Here is a 15,504-nt window from a genome sequence, read left to right on the forward strand (position 1 = left end):
GGGTCCACGTGGCCGGCCCCGCCCTCCGCGGCCATGATCGAGGTCTCGGCGTCGCTTCTGCGGGGCGCCGTTTTCCTGGCCGGGGAGGCGCTGGAGTGCCTGGTGACGCTGCGGAACCCGCTCCCGCCCGACGCCACCTCCGCCTCCAGGTAGGCCCCGGGAGGGAGGGCGCTCCTCCCTTCCCTCCCTCCCTCCCTCCGGCAGCTCCCGGCCCTTCCCTAAGCTCCGCCTCCTAGGCCAATGAGGGGTCCCCGAGGTCCTCCAGTCCACCCCCGACCTCAGGCAGGAACACCCCACGCGCTTCCGGCCTCCTCCGGAAACCCTCCCGGGATGGAGAAGCCGCCCCTTCCGATTATCCCGGGTGCCAGGAAATCCCTCCCCCCTTCGCTCCCTCTGGCTCGTCCCCTGGGTGGGCTTCCCCCTCCCCCCTTCTTTCCTCCTGCTTCCTCCCCCCCTGATCCTTTAGGGGAGAGGTCGGACCCCCGCCCTCGCCCCCTCCCCTCTGGGGAAGCCCCTGAAACACTGGGAGACCCCCCTCCCTCCCTCTCCCTCTCCTCTTCAGTCCCCCAGATGCGGCCCCCCTCCCCTCTGGGGAAGCCCCTGAAACACTGGGAGACCCCCCTCCCTCCCTCTCCCCCCCGTCCTCTTTAGTCCCCCAGATGCAGCCCCCCCCTCCCCTCTGGGGAAGCCCCTGAAACACTGGGAGACCCCTCTCCCCCCCTCTCCCCCCCATCCTCTTCTGTCCCCCAAATGCAGCCCCCCTCCCTTCTATGGGGAAGCCCCTGAAACACTGCGAGACTCCCCTCCCTCCCTATCCCCCCCCCGTCCTCTTCAGTCCCCCAGATGCAGCCCCCCACTCCCCTCCTCCAGCCCCCCTGAGCCTCCTAGTTTCCCCCTCTGGGCTCCTCCCAGGATCTCTGCTCCTTCCCTCCCTTGGGGCAATCAGAGGCGGATGCTCCACGTGAGGCTCTTCTAACCCTCCGGCGGTCTCTGATCCTCCCCCTATTCCCCTCCGTTAAGGCAGCCTGGGGGCTCTGCTGCAGTGCTTGAGCCAGATTTGCGGTGGGCTTCCCTTGCCCCAGGGCGACCTTTTCTCTCGGTGGAATTCCCCTTGGTTACATGGGGCCCAGAGGTCAAGTCTGCCCAGATCCCTCTGGAGAGACGCATCAGCCTCTGTCGGGGTGGTGGTGGTGTCATTGAGGGTTGAAAGCCGCCAAAGCCCGGCCCTTGAGGGGCTGCCGGTAGCCGCCTCCTGGGTGGAATGATGGGCCCGGCCCTCTTGGCTGCATTCAGAGAGCTAAAGAAGAACGCAGAGGCCAGACAGCTTTAACTTTAACTTTTAATAAATTTATATGACGTCCAATCCCGTAGGACTCCGGGCGGCTTACAGAAACAGAATAAGGAGTTAAAAATAAAAAGAAACAGTTTAAAAGGAAACGATTTAAAAAACAATGCGCCATACACTCCCATCTGGGTGGGGCTGGACCTCATTCATGGAGTCAACAGCCCCAGGCCTGCCGGAATAGCCAGGTTTTAGTGGCTTTTCGGAAGGCCGAGAGAGTGGGAAGGGTCCGGATCTCTATGGGGTGGCCGGGGTGGGAATGGGGACTTTTTACTGCCCTCCCCCCCCCACCCTTGGGGCCCCAGGCCAGCGGGTAAAGTTCTGATTCCCTCCCAGTAGGCCAAAACAGAGGGGGCAGTTCTCACCTCTGGGGTAAAAGGGGGCCAGGGCAGGAAAGGCGCTCTCTCCTCCTTGAGCTGCCTGCTTCTGTTCCTGAACGGGGGGGGGGGGGGGGCAGGACCCTAGCAGCCTCTTCCACTGCTGTGAGGGGGCTGGGCTGGTCCCCTCCTTGGATTCATCCCTGGGTTTCAAAGGTAACTCCCAACCCCTTGAATTTGATCAAGAAGCAAACCGGCAACCAGGACAGCCCACACACGAGCAGTGTTTCATGTGCAGCCCAAGGGGCTCCCAAGACTCTGGGCCACACTGCCTTCTGCACCAGCTGCAGCCTCCGGATACTCTTCACGGGGAGCCCCATGCAGAGCGCATTGTTCGTTTGGTTGTTAAATTGTGATCACGAGACTGAGATGGGGGAGCGTATAAATTGTTTAAATAAATTATAAAGTGTTGGATGGGGTCATACTGTCCCAAATAGACCCACAGTGAGATCTGGGGGCACAGGACTCCTGGAGCAGACGGCCTCTGCGCAGCTACCTCTGGCTCCTGACTTGGTCACCTCCGCGCTGCCCTGGAGGAGCCTCCAAACAGCCTTTGGCTGCTGCACAGAGTGTACTGGCACGGGCACTCAGGGATGTTCCTGGGCGGGCATGTGCTGTTCCTCTGTGCCCTGAGCTTCCTCGCTTTGCCAGTTTGCCTCTGGGTGCAATTCCAGGGTCTTCCTCTGCCAGCAGAGCATGTCTCAGTTAACCCTCTCAGAATCCATTTTTACTTATGATCATTTGATTGCTTTGATTGGAATTTATATTGGTTGGCTGCGCAAAGATCCCTTGTATGAAATGGGAAGCCATATAAATTTGATAGCTAAAAACAAATTGCCTACATGAGAGAATAGAAGGGAGGCTCTTCAAATTTGCAGACAAGGCTTGGAATTGTTGATAACTAAAAAGGCAGGATCAGACCTGACGTAAACCGGGGTGTGTGATGTTCCCGTGGTTCGTCCATGAGGCCAATGTGGAGAAAAGACACGGACACGAACTTTCTCGGGATGGAGCGACCCAGATTGGGGGTCTGAGAGCCCCTTTTATTGAGATAGGACAAAGGCAGGAGGAGCAATCAGCATGTGATTAAAAACAACCTCTAAAAGTACAATTTCTAATCTACTGGTCAGGGAAGTTCTGTCTATATATGGTCAAATCCTGGGCGTCATTGGTAGGGCACATCTCAGGATGTTATGTTATGAACTATCAGGATGTTATGGGGTTTTAGGAGTTTGTTTTCTCCTGTGTGGTTCAGCGTGGCTCTGCATGCCCTGGTATGAACTGGGCTATGGGTGTCCCACACCTACACAAGGAACTATATTACAACAGTCATACTGTCCCAAATAGACCCAGAGTGAGATCTGGGGGCACAGGACTCCTGGAGCAGACGGCCTCTGGCTCCTGATGTAACGTTCCCGTGGTTCGCCCATGAGGCCAATGTTGAGAAAAGACAGGACACGAACTTTCTCGAGATGGAGCGACCCAGATTGGGGGGTCTGAGAGCCCCTTTTATTGAGATAGGACAAAGGCAGGAGGAGCAATCAGCATGTGAGTAAAAACAGCCTGTAAAAGTACAATTGCCGAGGATGGTGGGCTGCTGGTGTGTTGCACTGCTGGGAGGCCAGGGGGCATTTTCCCCTATTGCCAATATATCTGTCCAGGGCATGGTTTAATGTCTGGTTGGCAAGCTCAGCCAATGCCTGACCCTGGCTGTTACAAGGAATGCCAAATTTATGCACAATGCCCCATTGGTTACAAAAGGCAGCAAAGGCTGCACCTGTGTAAGCGGGGCCATTGTCTGTTTTTAATTCTTTTGGGCATCCCAGCGATGCAAAGGTCCGAATACAATGATTAATAACATGTTTGGTGGCTTCACCCCTTTGGGGGGGGATGCCATAATATAGCCTGAATACGTATCAATGGAAACATGTAAATATTTCCAAGGGGCAAATGGAGTATATTGGGTAACATGCATTTGCCAAATTTGGCAACACTCTGTCCCTCAGGGATTAACTCCCATCGGGAGGGGGTTTGCCTGCTGGCTATAGGTGGGGCATTGTTGAATAATTGCTGATGCCTCTGCCAAAGGAGCCTCCAAACAGCCTTTGGCTGCTGCACAGAGTGTACTGGCATGGGCACTCAGGGATGTTCCTGGGCGGGCATGTGCTGTTCCTCTGTGCCCTGAACTTCCTCGCTTTGCCAGTTTGCCTCTGGGTGCAATTCCAGGGCCTTCCTCTGCCAGCAGAGCATGTCTCAGTTAACCCTCTCAGAATCCATTTTTACTTATGATCATTTGATTGCTTTGACTGGGTTTTATATTGGTTGGCTTTATTGCGCGCTGCGCAAAGATCCCTTGTATGAAATGGGAAGCCATATAAATGTGATAGCTAAAAACAAATAAATTGCCTACATGAGAGAATAGAAGGGAGGCTCTTCAAATTTGCAGACAAGGCTTGGAATTGTTGATAACTAAAAAGGCAGGATCAGACCTGACGTAAACCTGGGGGTAGGGGGGGGACGGACTGCTAACACTTTAGAGCGAATTCTGGCTGGGGAATTCTGGGAGTTGAAGTCCAGACATCTCCAAGTGACCAAGGTTGAGAAACACTGCTTTAGAAGACAGACTCAAGAGGCCTCCGGAGTATCCTGACAGACCCGCGCATAGGGCCCTATCCAACAAGATGCAGTTCAGTGGTGAGAAAAGGAATGTCCTGCGGTTAGGCAGGAAAAACCAGGTGCACAGGTACAAGGGAGGCGGTGCCTACCGGCTCAGCAGTGGTGAGAGGAATTTGGTGGGCAGTTGCTTCCTGCAGCTGCCAAACACCACCAATGTCGTTCTAGGGGGCATCAGCACAGGGGCCTGATAATAGCACTTTATACTGTGCTAGCGAGGTCGCACCGGGAATGCCGTGTTCAGTTCCTGGTCCCAGTAATAATACAGAAATGATGGTGAGACCCTGGAAACAGTACAGAGAAGAGAGACAAAGATAATTTTGGCTCTCGTAGGCATGGTTTTAGCACAGTTTTTAATTCATTTCATTTCATTTGTCTTGTATGCCGCCCACTCCCGGAGGACTCCGGGCGGCTCACAACAGACAAGGGAAGGGGGATAAATAGACAAAGACAACACTTTAAAAAAGACGCAACATTCACAATATCCGTGGGGTTGGATGTTTCACAAGCCCCCCGGCCTGCTGGAGCAGCCAGGACTTGGTGGCTTTGCGGAAGGCTGGGAGGGTAGTAAGGGTCCGGATCTCAACAGGGAGCTCGTTCCAGAGGGCCGGAGCTGCAACAGAGAAGGCTCTCCCCCGGGGAGTCGCCAGCCGACATTGGCTGGCAGATGGAATCCGGAGGAGACCTACCCTGTGAGATCTAATCGGTCTATGGGAGGTAATCGGCAGGAGGCGGTCTCTCAGGTACCCAGGTCCGATGCCATGTAGAGCTTTATAGGTAACGACCAGCACCTTGAAGCGGGTCCGGAGACTAATGGATAGCCAGTGCTTAATCACATTTTAATGTCAGTTTGTTTTAATCTTTCAATTATCTTTCACTTGTTTCCATAATTTATAAGGGGCTAAATTACAGTGAGCAGCTAAAGGAACTTCAGGTAGGTAAGTGTGGCTTAATGAAGGGAAGGCTTAGGGGAGACCTGATAGCTGCCCCCCAATACATGAAGGAAGGAAGGAAGGAGGGAAGAAGCCCATTGGAGGAAGCTCCTCAGAGGGAAATGGAATCTGGAAATCCGGAGGAAATTCAGTGGAAATGATTAATCAGGGGAATAGCTTGCCTCCTGGGATTATGGTTATTGGAGTTTTTTTAAAGAAAAGATTGGACAATCATTTTTCCTGGATGGTATAAGGACTTCTGCCTCGGGAAGGGGGTTGTAACATTCCCGTGGTTCGCCCATTAGGCCAATGTTGAGAAAAGACAGGAGACAACCTTTCTCGGGATGGAGCGACCCAGATTGGGGGTCTGAGAGCCCCTTTTATTGAGATAGGACAAAGGCAGGAGGAGCAATAGCATGTGAGTAAAGACAGCCTGTAAAAGTACAATTTCTAATCTACTGCTCAGTCTATATATGGTCAAATCCTGGGCGTCATTGGTAGGGCACATCTCAGAATGTTATGTTATGCACTATCAGGATGTTATGGGGTTTTAGGAGTTTGTTTTCTCCTGTGTGATTCAGCGTGGCTCTGCAACTATATTACAACATACCTGAGAGACCGCCTCCTGCCAATTACCTCCCAAAGACCGATTCGATCGCACAGACTTGACCTTCTCCGGGTTCCATCTGCCAGCCAATGTTGGCTGGCGATCCCCCGGGGGAGAGCCTTCTCTGTTGCAGCTCCGGCCCTCTGGAACGAGCTCCCCGTGGAGATCCGGACCCTTACTACCCTCCCGGCCTTCCGTAAAGCTACGAAGTCCTGGCTGTTCCGACAGGCTGGGGGGCTGTTGAAATATCCAGCCCCGCTTCAATTGTGAATGTTGTGCATTTTTAAATTTTTTGTATCATCTTATTTATTCCCCTTTCCCTGTTTTATTGTGAGCCGCCCCGAGTCCTTCGGGAGTGGGCGGCATACAAAACTAATAAAACAAAGAAACACTTCTCTCCTGGCACCCTGGGAGCCTCCAGAGCACATTGCAGTATTCCAGCCTGGAGATCACAAGGGCTCGAGTGACTGTTGTGAGGGCCTCCCGATTCAGGTAGGGCCGCAACTGGCGTACCAGGCGAACCTGGGCAAATGCCCCCCTGGTCACAGCTGACAAATGATGGTCAAAAGTCAGCTGTGGGTCCAGGAGGACTCCCAAGTTGCGGACCCTGTCTGAGGGGTATAAATTTTGACCCCCCAGCCTGAGTGATGGAACGTTGGCCAAATTGTTGGGAGGGAAACACAACAGCCACTCGGTCTTGTCTGGGTTGAGTACCAGTTTGTTAGCTCTCATCCAGTCCTTAACGGCCTCAAGACCCCGGTTCATCACGTCCACCGCTTCATTGAGTTGGCACGGGGCGGACAGATACAACTGTGTATCGTCCGTGTATTGATGGTATTTTATCCCGTGCCTCCGAATGATCTCACCCAGCGGTTTCATGTATATGTTGAATAGTAGGGGGGATAAGACCGAGCCCTGCGGCACCCCATAAGTTAGGGGCCTCGGGGACGATCTCTGCCCCCCCACCAACACCAACTGCGACCTGTCCGAGAGGTAGGAGGAGAACCACTGCAAAACAGTGCCTCCCACCTCCCGCAGTCGTCGCAGAAGGATACCATGGTCAATGGTATCGAAAGCCGCTGAGAGGTCAAGGAGAACTAGGATGGACGCATAGCCTCCATCTCTGGCTCTCCAGAGATCATCGGTCAATGCGACCAAAGCGGTTTCTGTGCTGTAACCGGGCCTGAAGCCGGACTGGAAGGGGTCAAGATAGCTAGCTTCCTCCAAGGTACGCTGAAGCTGGAAGGCCACCACCTTCTCAACAACCTTCCCAACAAAGGGGAGGTTGGAGACTGGACGGTAGTTATTAAGAACGGCTGGATCCAAGGATGGTTTCTTCAGGAGGGGTCTCACCACTGCTGCTTTAAGTGCGGCGGGGAAGTGCCCCTCCCGAAGGGAGGCGGTAACGACCCCCTGGATCCAGCCTCGTGTCACCTCACTGCTGTTGGCAACCAGCCAGGAGGGACACGGGTCCAGTATACAGGTGGAGGCGCTCACAGCTCGCATAGCCTTGTCCACATCCCCGGAGGCAACATCCTGAAACTCAACCCAGAGATGGTCTGCCAAGTTATCCCCCTGTGTCTCGGCTGGATCTGCGGGAGTGGAGTCCAAGTCCGATCGAAACCGAGCAACTTTGTCCGCCAAGAACTGGACATACTCCTCAGCCTTACCCTGTAAGGGGTCCCCTGCCTCCCTCCTATTTAGGAGGGAGCGGGTTATCCTAAACAGGGCGGCTGGGCGGGACTCGGCGGACGCAACCAAGGTGGCAATGTGTGTTCTTTTAGTTGTCCTCAGTTCCCGGATGTATTCCTTGGTGCATGCTGTCAGAAGTGCTCGGTTCGATTCGGACCTATCGGACCTCCACAAGTGCTCTAGGCGTCTCCTCCGGCGCTTCATCTCCCGGAGCTCCTCGGTGAACCAAGGAGGCCTCCGGGATCCGCCGACCCGGAGGGGCCGTAGTGGCGCAATCCGGTCAAGAGACTCTGATGCTGCCGAGTGCCAGGCAGCAACCAGAGTCTCCGCCGAACTGTGGGCGAGAGTATCAGGAATAACCCCAAGCTCCGTCTGGAACCTTAAGGGGTCCATAAGTCGCCTGGGGTGGAACCACCTGGTCGGTTCCTCCTCCCTATGGTGGGGGTTTGGCCTCCGGAAGTCTAGCCTCAGTAGGCAGTGGTCTGACCACGACGGGTATGATCTCATTACCCCTCAGACCAAGATCACAAATCCACTGCTCCGAGAGGAATACGAGGTCGAGTGTGTGACCCGCTGAGTGGGTTGGGCCTCGGATTACCTGGGTCAAGCCCATGGCTGTCATGGAGGCCATGAACTCCTGCGCTCCATCAGAGTGTTCACCGAGCGAAGGCAAATTGAAGTCCCCCAGAACCATGAGCCTAGGGAACTCAATTGCTAGCTCGGCTACCGACTCGAGGAGCGAGGGGAGGGCTGCTGCAACGCAGTTGGGAGGCAGGTACGTTAGCAGCAGACCCACTTGACCCTTGAGGTCCAGCTTCACCAGTAGGGACTCACACCCAACAAGCTCCGGAGCAGGGATCCTACAAGGTGCTGAAGACTCCCGGACAACAATAGCCACACCGCCACCCCTTCTCTGGGCTCTCGGCTGATGAAGCACCTGAAATCCGTCTGGGCACATCTCTACGAGGGGGACTCCTCCCTCTGTGCCCAGCCATGTCTCAGTAATACATGCCAGGTCTGCCCTCTCGTCTAAAATTAAGTCCCGGACGAGGGGAGCCTTGTGAACAACAGACCTGGCATTTAGCGACAGCAGCCTGAGACCAGGGTCCTGATTACTCGCGCCATCTGACCTTGGAGTGGGACTCATAGGGCCGGAAGGAGGGATCTCTATGATGTAGCGAGCCTTCCTTCTCCAGTAATGGCCAGCCCTAAAGTCCCTGCCATATCTGCCTCTCCCTGTTATGACCGCAATGCTCCGACCCTCTCCCGTGGACGTAGTCCCCCCAACCACCCCGATGACCCCCGCATACCCCGGCAGGTCCTCCGAATCAGTCATACCCAGGCCCTCACTCAAACAGTCCTCACAGAATAGTTAAAAACACAGATTACAGCAATAATAATAATAAAAGTGAGGTCATTCACACCATCCCTGACAATCCCATGCACTCACATACCAGATTAAAAATTAAAGATTAAAAAATTGCGCAGGTTCACAGAGTCCGTACTAGACTTATGATAGTCCAAAGGTGTCAGAAATCAAAGTCCAAAGGTGGTCAATATAAAAAGCCAACAATGTTGGCGTCCTTCGAGGCTGGCAGCTCGGAGAATTAAATTTACCGGTCCGCTGCCAGCTCTAAGTCACAGGACGTCCATATCGCTCCCCCACTCCCTTGACTCGGTCCCAGGGGCCAATTTCCCCTCTCACCAGCTCTCCTTTTGTTTTTATCAGTCTCCGCAGTCTCCACAGGTTTTTTTTGTTTTTTTTTCCGTTCAAACCGCGATGTTAGGCGGCGTTAGGCGGCTTCCGCGGCCAGCAATGTCGGCGGCCAGCAATAGCAGCAATAACAGCGTCTCTCGGCATCCGTGTCGCTTCCCAAACTCCCCCTCTCACCAGCTTTCTTTTGTTCGTACAATCTTCGCCGTCTCCACAAGTTCTTTCTGTTCAAGCCGCGATGTTAGGCGGCACTAGGCGGTGTCCGCGGCCAGCAATATCAGCGGCTAGCAATGACGATGTCTCTCGGTGCTCTCGGCGCTTTTCCTCTCCTCTTCCTCTCTTCCAGTGAGATCCTGGCCTGGGCCAGTGCTCAGATCCACTGCCAGTTGCACACCAGCGAGAGCCGTGTTGCTCTGCCACCTTCGCAAGATACTAGCTACGATGCCCAGGCGGAAAACGAGACCGTCTTTGTGCCCAACAGAGGTGAGTTGCATCTCGAGGAGGGAGCCTCCTGGGGAGCGGGGGTCTCTGCCGGGGCTGGTGCCCATTGCCTGAGGTCAGAGGGTCAAAGGGGGACCCCTGGGGTTGGGAGAGGGAGGGAAGCCCTTGCCGGTATTCCAAGCGAGGTCTGGCACACTGAAGGCCACTCTTGACAGCGCAGCCCACAAGTCCATAAGAGCCGAGGTGGCGCAGTGGTTAAATGCAGCACTGCAGGCTACTTCAGCTGACTGCTATCTGCAGTTCAGCGGTTCAAATCTCACTGGCTCAGGGTTGACTCAGCCTTCCATCCTTCCGAGGTGGGTGAAATGAGGACCCGGATTGTTGTTGGGGGCAAAAGGCTGACTCTGTAAACCGCTTAGAGAGGGCTGAAAGCCCTATGAAGCGGGATATAAATCTAACTGCTATTGCTAAGTGTGGAACGTGAGGCCCGGAAGCAGTGAGTGGACCCCTGGCAAAAGAGAGGACGGGATATCACCACCAGTGCAGGGGCTTCAGGTGACGGCTCCTCACCAGGAGGCTGCAGGAGGGTTTCTGGGGCTTTGAGTGCCAGGAGACAGAGGGAGCAGCCCTCTTGCTCACAGCCTCCTCGGAGGCTTTGAAAGGAGTTTGCCAACTTCACTTGCTAATGACTTTTGGAAATTGTTCATTCAACTCCTTATAAGCTATTAAAGGCTTTTGGGCCTTCAGTTTTCCTTCAATCAATTAAAAAAATAATACTCGGAAGGTTAAGAACGTAAAGAATGTGAAATAAAAGAGCAAAGTAAAGATTTTGATCGTAGAAGATTATACACGGACTAAGGATCTAGAAAAACTTGGAGTAGTGAAACTTCTAAATTTTTCAAGTAATTCTAAAGAACTTCTGGGAAATAGACTGTTACAAGACGAAAGAAAATAATGTCATTATCTCGAAGAGAAATGTGATATTGTGGCAGTGTTTGAATGAACGAAAGATTAAAGCGGTTAAAAGTAAAAAGGAGAAATATAAATATAATTTGATCAAGGTTGCAACAGAATAGAGCAGTGTTTCTCAACCTTGGCAACTTGAAGATGTCCGGACTTCAACTCCCAGAATTCCCCAGCCAGCATTCGCTGGCTGGGGGATTCTGGGAGTTGAAGTCCAGACATCTTCAAGTAGCCAAGGTTGAGAAACACTGGCTGGGGAATTCTGGGAGTTGAAGTCCGGACATCTTCAAGTAGCCAAGGTTGAGAAACACTGGCTGGGGAATTCTGGGAGTTGAAGTCCGGACATCTTCAAGTGGCCAAGGTTGAGAAACACTGATCTATTGTCTTATCTTTATCTTCTATATATCTTCATTCTCCCATTTAATTTTTGGGGGCTCCAACCCCCTCATCTTTTGCTGTGAGGAAGACTAGTCTTTCCAGCTTCTCAATTCTCCCATCTCCTTCCAATAGATTTTGAATTCCAGGCAAGATATTTGGGAATGTTAAAGTTTCCTTATCTAAGCGTTGACCCATGTTTCCAAAACAGAAGAGAGAAAGAAAAAGGGGGGAAAACCCCCCCCCCAATAATGACTGCCAATCTTCCAGGCTTCTCTTACCTTTTATCAGAAGGCTGTTACTTCTGATAATCCTTCGTGGGCTTCTTGGTGGCCCCCAGACCCGAGTAGGAGGAGGAGGATGTCAGAGGTTAATGTTTCTGGCCTTCAAGGGGTTGGGGGTGACTAAATTGGTTTATGCTTGTGACGAAGGTTGGAAGCCATTTCGTTTTATTTTTTTTCCTCTTTATTCTTATTTTTTTTTTACTTGTGTTTTTTCTCCTTTAAGTCCAGTTTGCATTAGATTTCGCTACCATAACGAAATTTCTTTTTTTTTTTTTATAAATTATTTTTATTTTTTATTACATAGATAACAATGGGAAAGGGAGAGGGTGGAGAGAAAAAAATGGGGGGGGGAGGGAAAACCCATCTTCACATACAATATGTCGTTTAATCACAGGTGCATCCCTACTAAGTTTATACATCCCGTATCTCTCTATTGTATATTTAATAAGCACCACAATAAGCTAGGGTTTAAGAAACAAAAAACAACAAAATAAAACAAGGGAGAAAGGAAGAAAAAAAAAGGGTGGGGGAAGGGGGGGGAGGCCAAAAAGGACAAAAAAAAAAGTTCAAGAAGGAAAGGGGAAGAAAAAAAAAAGGGTGGGGGGAGGGGGGAAGGCCAAAAAGGACAAAAAAAGGTCCAAAAAGGAAGGGGGGAAAAAAAAAAAAAAACATCATCACATGCAGCATGTCGTTTGATTACGGTTCAACCGTAGAGGAAATATCTGAGATGGTAAACATTATTTGAAGATGTAGATGTTAACATAACGAAATTTCTTAATGTTACATTTTTTTTAAAAAAAAGGAAGGGGAAGGCCTTGCTGAGGGCTAGTGACATGTGTTGCCTTGCAGGGGAGCGGGGTCAGTGCATCCTGTCAACACCCCCAAAGATCCTCTTCTGTGACTTGAGGCTGGATCCTGGCGAGTCCAAGAGCTGTGAGCGCTGCCTTCCCTTCCCCCGTGGGTTGCGCTGAGGGGTGAGGGGGGCGGGGGGGGTGGCACCCCAGAGCTGCAGGAGGGGCTGAGAGCAGAACGGGACCCGTCGGGCCCTCCCCCTCTCAGCTGGCCTGGGTCCACGGCCCCTCCCTATGCTCCCCTCCAGACTCCTACTGCGAGATGCTTCCGGTGGACGGGCCGCCCTCCTTCCGTGGCCAGACGGTGAAGTACGTCTACAAGCTGACCATCGGCTGCCAGCGGGTGAACTCGGCCATCAAGCTGCTCCGTGTCCCCTTCCGAGTGATGGTGCTACAGGGTAAGCCCCACCACCACCACCCCACCCCCGGCCCCCTGCCTGCCCGGGACTCCGGCCTCCCGGCCTCTGACTTGGCTTCCTCCTCTCCCCAGGGCTGAGAGACTACCCCTTCCCCCAGGACGAGACTGTGGCCCCCTCCAACCCCTTCCTGGAGGAGGAAGAGGGTGGCCTGAAGAAGTCCTCCCGCCTGGCGGACCTGGCCACGGAGCTCCTGACGGTCGTGACTTCGCGGCGGAGTTTGCGTGAGTCTCCCCTCCATCTGGGAGATCGTCCCTTACAGCCCCCCCCCTCCAAAACCCACTGTGGCCTCGGCCGCCGTGGTACCCTCCACCTGGGCCCCCTCCCAGGGGTTCCTTTGCAAGAAGGCCTCCACCACTCCTCTCCTCACCACTCCTCCTCAACCTCAGGAGGCAGCTCTCCTCACCACTCCTCCTCAACCTCGGGAGGCAGCTCCCCCCTCCCTATAAGCTCCTACCGGGTCACTTGGGGGCCGTGCTGGGTCACAATCTCAGGGCAGCTCCCTCCGTCCGCCCTCAGACTTGTTCAACATCAGCAGTGCCCAGGGCCGAGTGGCCACCTTCTGCATCTTCAAGACCGTCTACAAGATTGGGGAGGACGTGGTGGGCACCTTCAGCTTCTCCGAGGGGGACACGCCCTGCCTGCAGGTGAGGGGGGCCTCCCGGGGGGGCTGCCTAGCGGGAGCGGGGGCACCGTTGCTGACGGGCTGTTGTCCCCACCAGTACCTGGTGAGCCTGCAGACGGAGGAGCGTGTCCAGGAGGCCTTCCAGCGCCACAGGGGCCAGGCTGCCTCCTACAGCACCCACGCCCGGCACCAGGAGTCCTGCCTGCACACGGCCCGCACCAGCTTCAGCCTGCCCATCCCGCTCAGCTCGGCCCCGGGATTCAGCACCAACGTCGGTGAGCCTGTGGGGTCGGGGGCCCCCGAGGGAGCCCTCCCGGGGCTTTCCTTCCCCGCCCTGTCGGACCTGCCAGCGCCCGTTGCCCTGAGCACCTCCCTCTCTTCCACAGTGTCCCTCCAGTGGAGGCTCCACTTTGAGTTTGTCACTCTGCGGGACGCGGCCGAGGCGCCGGTGGCTCCCAAGGACCCGTCGGAAGCCGCCAGCTGGACAGGAGTGGAGCAGATGGATGTGGACACTTTCAGCTGGGACTTGCCCATCAAGGTGCTGCCCACCAGCCCCCTGCTGGCTACCTCCGTCTCCCAGCTGCCCAGCTGCAGTGCTCTCTCCATCTGAGCAGGAGGGGCTGGCGGGAGAGGAGCTGGGGGCCCCGGAAGACTCCTCCGGACACTGCCTGGAGCATGAGGACTCTGACCTGCGGAGTGCCAGGCTGTGGGCAGGCCATGGATGGCAAGACCCAGCCCGTCCTGGCTGGAGCGTTTCCCCTCCCCATGGAGACCCAGTGAAGCCCTCACCCTCCCTCCCTCCCTCCCTCCCTCCCTCCCTCCCTCCCTTCCTCCGTGCCTTATGAAACAGCGCCAAGGCTGAAAGGGGAGGGGACCCTTTTTGGCTCTTCCGCCCTACCCAGAGGCCTGTTTCGTGTCTGTCACCAACTCCTGGCCCCTCAGTGGTGATGCCCCCATTGCCCCGGGATGCAGAGGAGTAGGCGGGAGGCCCGCCCTCTTTGCAGGCCTGCCGGGAGGAGGAGGAGGAGTCTTGCCCTTCCACTCGGAAGCCCCACTCTCGGAGCAGGACCCCTGGGCAGTCCCTGGCCGCCCCCCCTCCTCTCCTGCCACCCACCTGGGAACTGGGACTGAGGAGCAGTGCCGGAGGGCGACCCCCGCGACTCCCAGTAGTGCGGGGAAGGAGAGCTGCAGGCTAGACGTGGGGGAGGGAAAGAGTGCAGGGGACAGGATAGAAAGGGCCCATTCACTAGGGTCGGCCCCGGAGCCCCCGTGGGTCTGGTGGGCAGGACTCCAGTGGGGCTGTGGTGGGCTCCATTCCTCCCTTGGGGGGCTTCAGCTGGTAGACGAGCCCCCCCCCACCCCTCCGGGTCTTGGTGGGTTTCATTCCTGCTACTCTGGAGGTTTCTTTCCTTTTATTTTATTTTATTTTATTTTTCAAAACAAACACAACACATAAAATCTTCCTTTTTTACATACTGTAGAAAGTGTATCAGTTGGTTTCAAAAGGCTTTCGTGCATCTCTTCCACAGTCACCAAGCATAATTCATATTAACTGAAGTATTTTAACTCAGATATTTATAATTACCATCATCATACCTCCATTTAACTACAATTGTTTAATTGTTTTCCCTCCTTCCTTCCTTCCTTCCTTCCCTCCCTCCTTTCTTTTCTCCTCTCCTTCATTTCCCCCTTCCTTTCCTCCTTCCTTCCCCCCTTCCTTCTCTCCTACATTCCCTCCTTCCTTCCCTCCTTTCTTCTCTCCTTCTCTCCTTCCTTCCCTCCTTCCTTCCCTCCTTGCTTCCCTCCCTCCTTCCCTCCCTCCTTCCTACCCCCTCTCTTCTCTTTCTTCTCTCCTTCCTTCCTCCCTCCTCTCCTTTCCCTTCTCTCCTTCCCCTTCCTCCCCTTTACCCTTCCCCTCTTCTTCCCATTCCTCCCCTCTTTCCTACTCTTACATTCCCTCCCATTCTTCCTCTGCCTTTCCCTTTCTCCTATTCCTCCTGGAGGTTTCTTTGGCATTTGGGAGTGGGGTGGGGGTCTGCTTGGTTCATTTTGGGCGTCTCGAGGGAAAGCAGTTCAGTCAGGCCGCTGCCCCTCCCGGACCCTTCCCCACTGGGCTGCTGGTCCTGGAGGTTACTAATCATGCCTCTCCATCCCCTCCCCCATCTGAAAACAAAGGGCCACTGGGGGAGGCAAGGCCCCTTCCCCCCCCCCC

The 15,504-nt window shown here is 54.4% G+C and overlaps 1 protein-coding gene across 1 annotated transcript; it reads left to right on the forward strand.

The window, feature by feature from the left end:
• The first annotated feature begins 3 nt into the window (after positions 1-3).
• Positions 4-14,884, forward strand: RGP1 (RGP1 partner of RAB6A GEF complex). The gene is made up of 8 exons (XM_087715231.1): positions 4-149; positions 9,684-9,820; positions 12,250-12,333; positions 12,500-12,649; positions 12,742-12,891; positions 13,187-13,314; positions 13,390-13,567; positions 13,679-14,884. The coding sequence occupies exons 1-8, from the start codon at positions 34-36 to the stop codon at positions 13,900-13,902; spliced, it is 1,167 nt and encodes a 388-aa protein (XP_087571357.1). The 5' UTR covers positions 4-33; the 3' UTR covers positions 13,903-14,884.
• Positions 14,885-15,504: the final 620 nt, after the last annotated feature.

This window comes from Thamnophis sirtalis, unplaced genomic scaffold, assembly GCF_051295495.1.
Source record: "Thamnophis sirtalis isolate CommonGarterSnake01/CBP01778 unplaced genomic scaffold, rThaSir2_p1.2 scaffold_5, whole genome shotgun sequence".
NCBI classification, from domain to species: Eukaryota; Metazoa; Chordata; class Lepidosauria; order Squamata; family Natricidae; genus Thamnophis; species Thamnophis sirtalis.

Bases quoted from the DNA above. Each gene is read 5' to 3' on its own strand.
- RGP1 (XM_087715231.1), top strand. From the start codon at position 34: ATGATCGAGGTCTCGGCGTCGCTTCTGCGGGGCGCCGTTTTCCTGGCC. The intron at 12,650-12,741 runs GTAAGCCCCACC...TCCTCTCCCCAG, and splicing joins CCGAGTGATGGTGCTACAGG to GGCTGAGAGACTACCCCTTC. The intron at 13,315-13,389 runs GTGAGGGGGGCC...TGTCCCCACCAG, and splicing joins GGGACACGCCCTGCCTGCAG to TACCTGGTGAGCCTGCAGAC.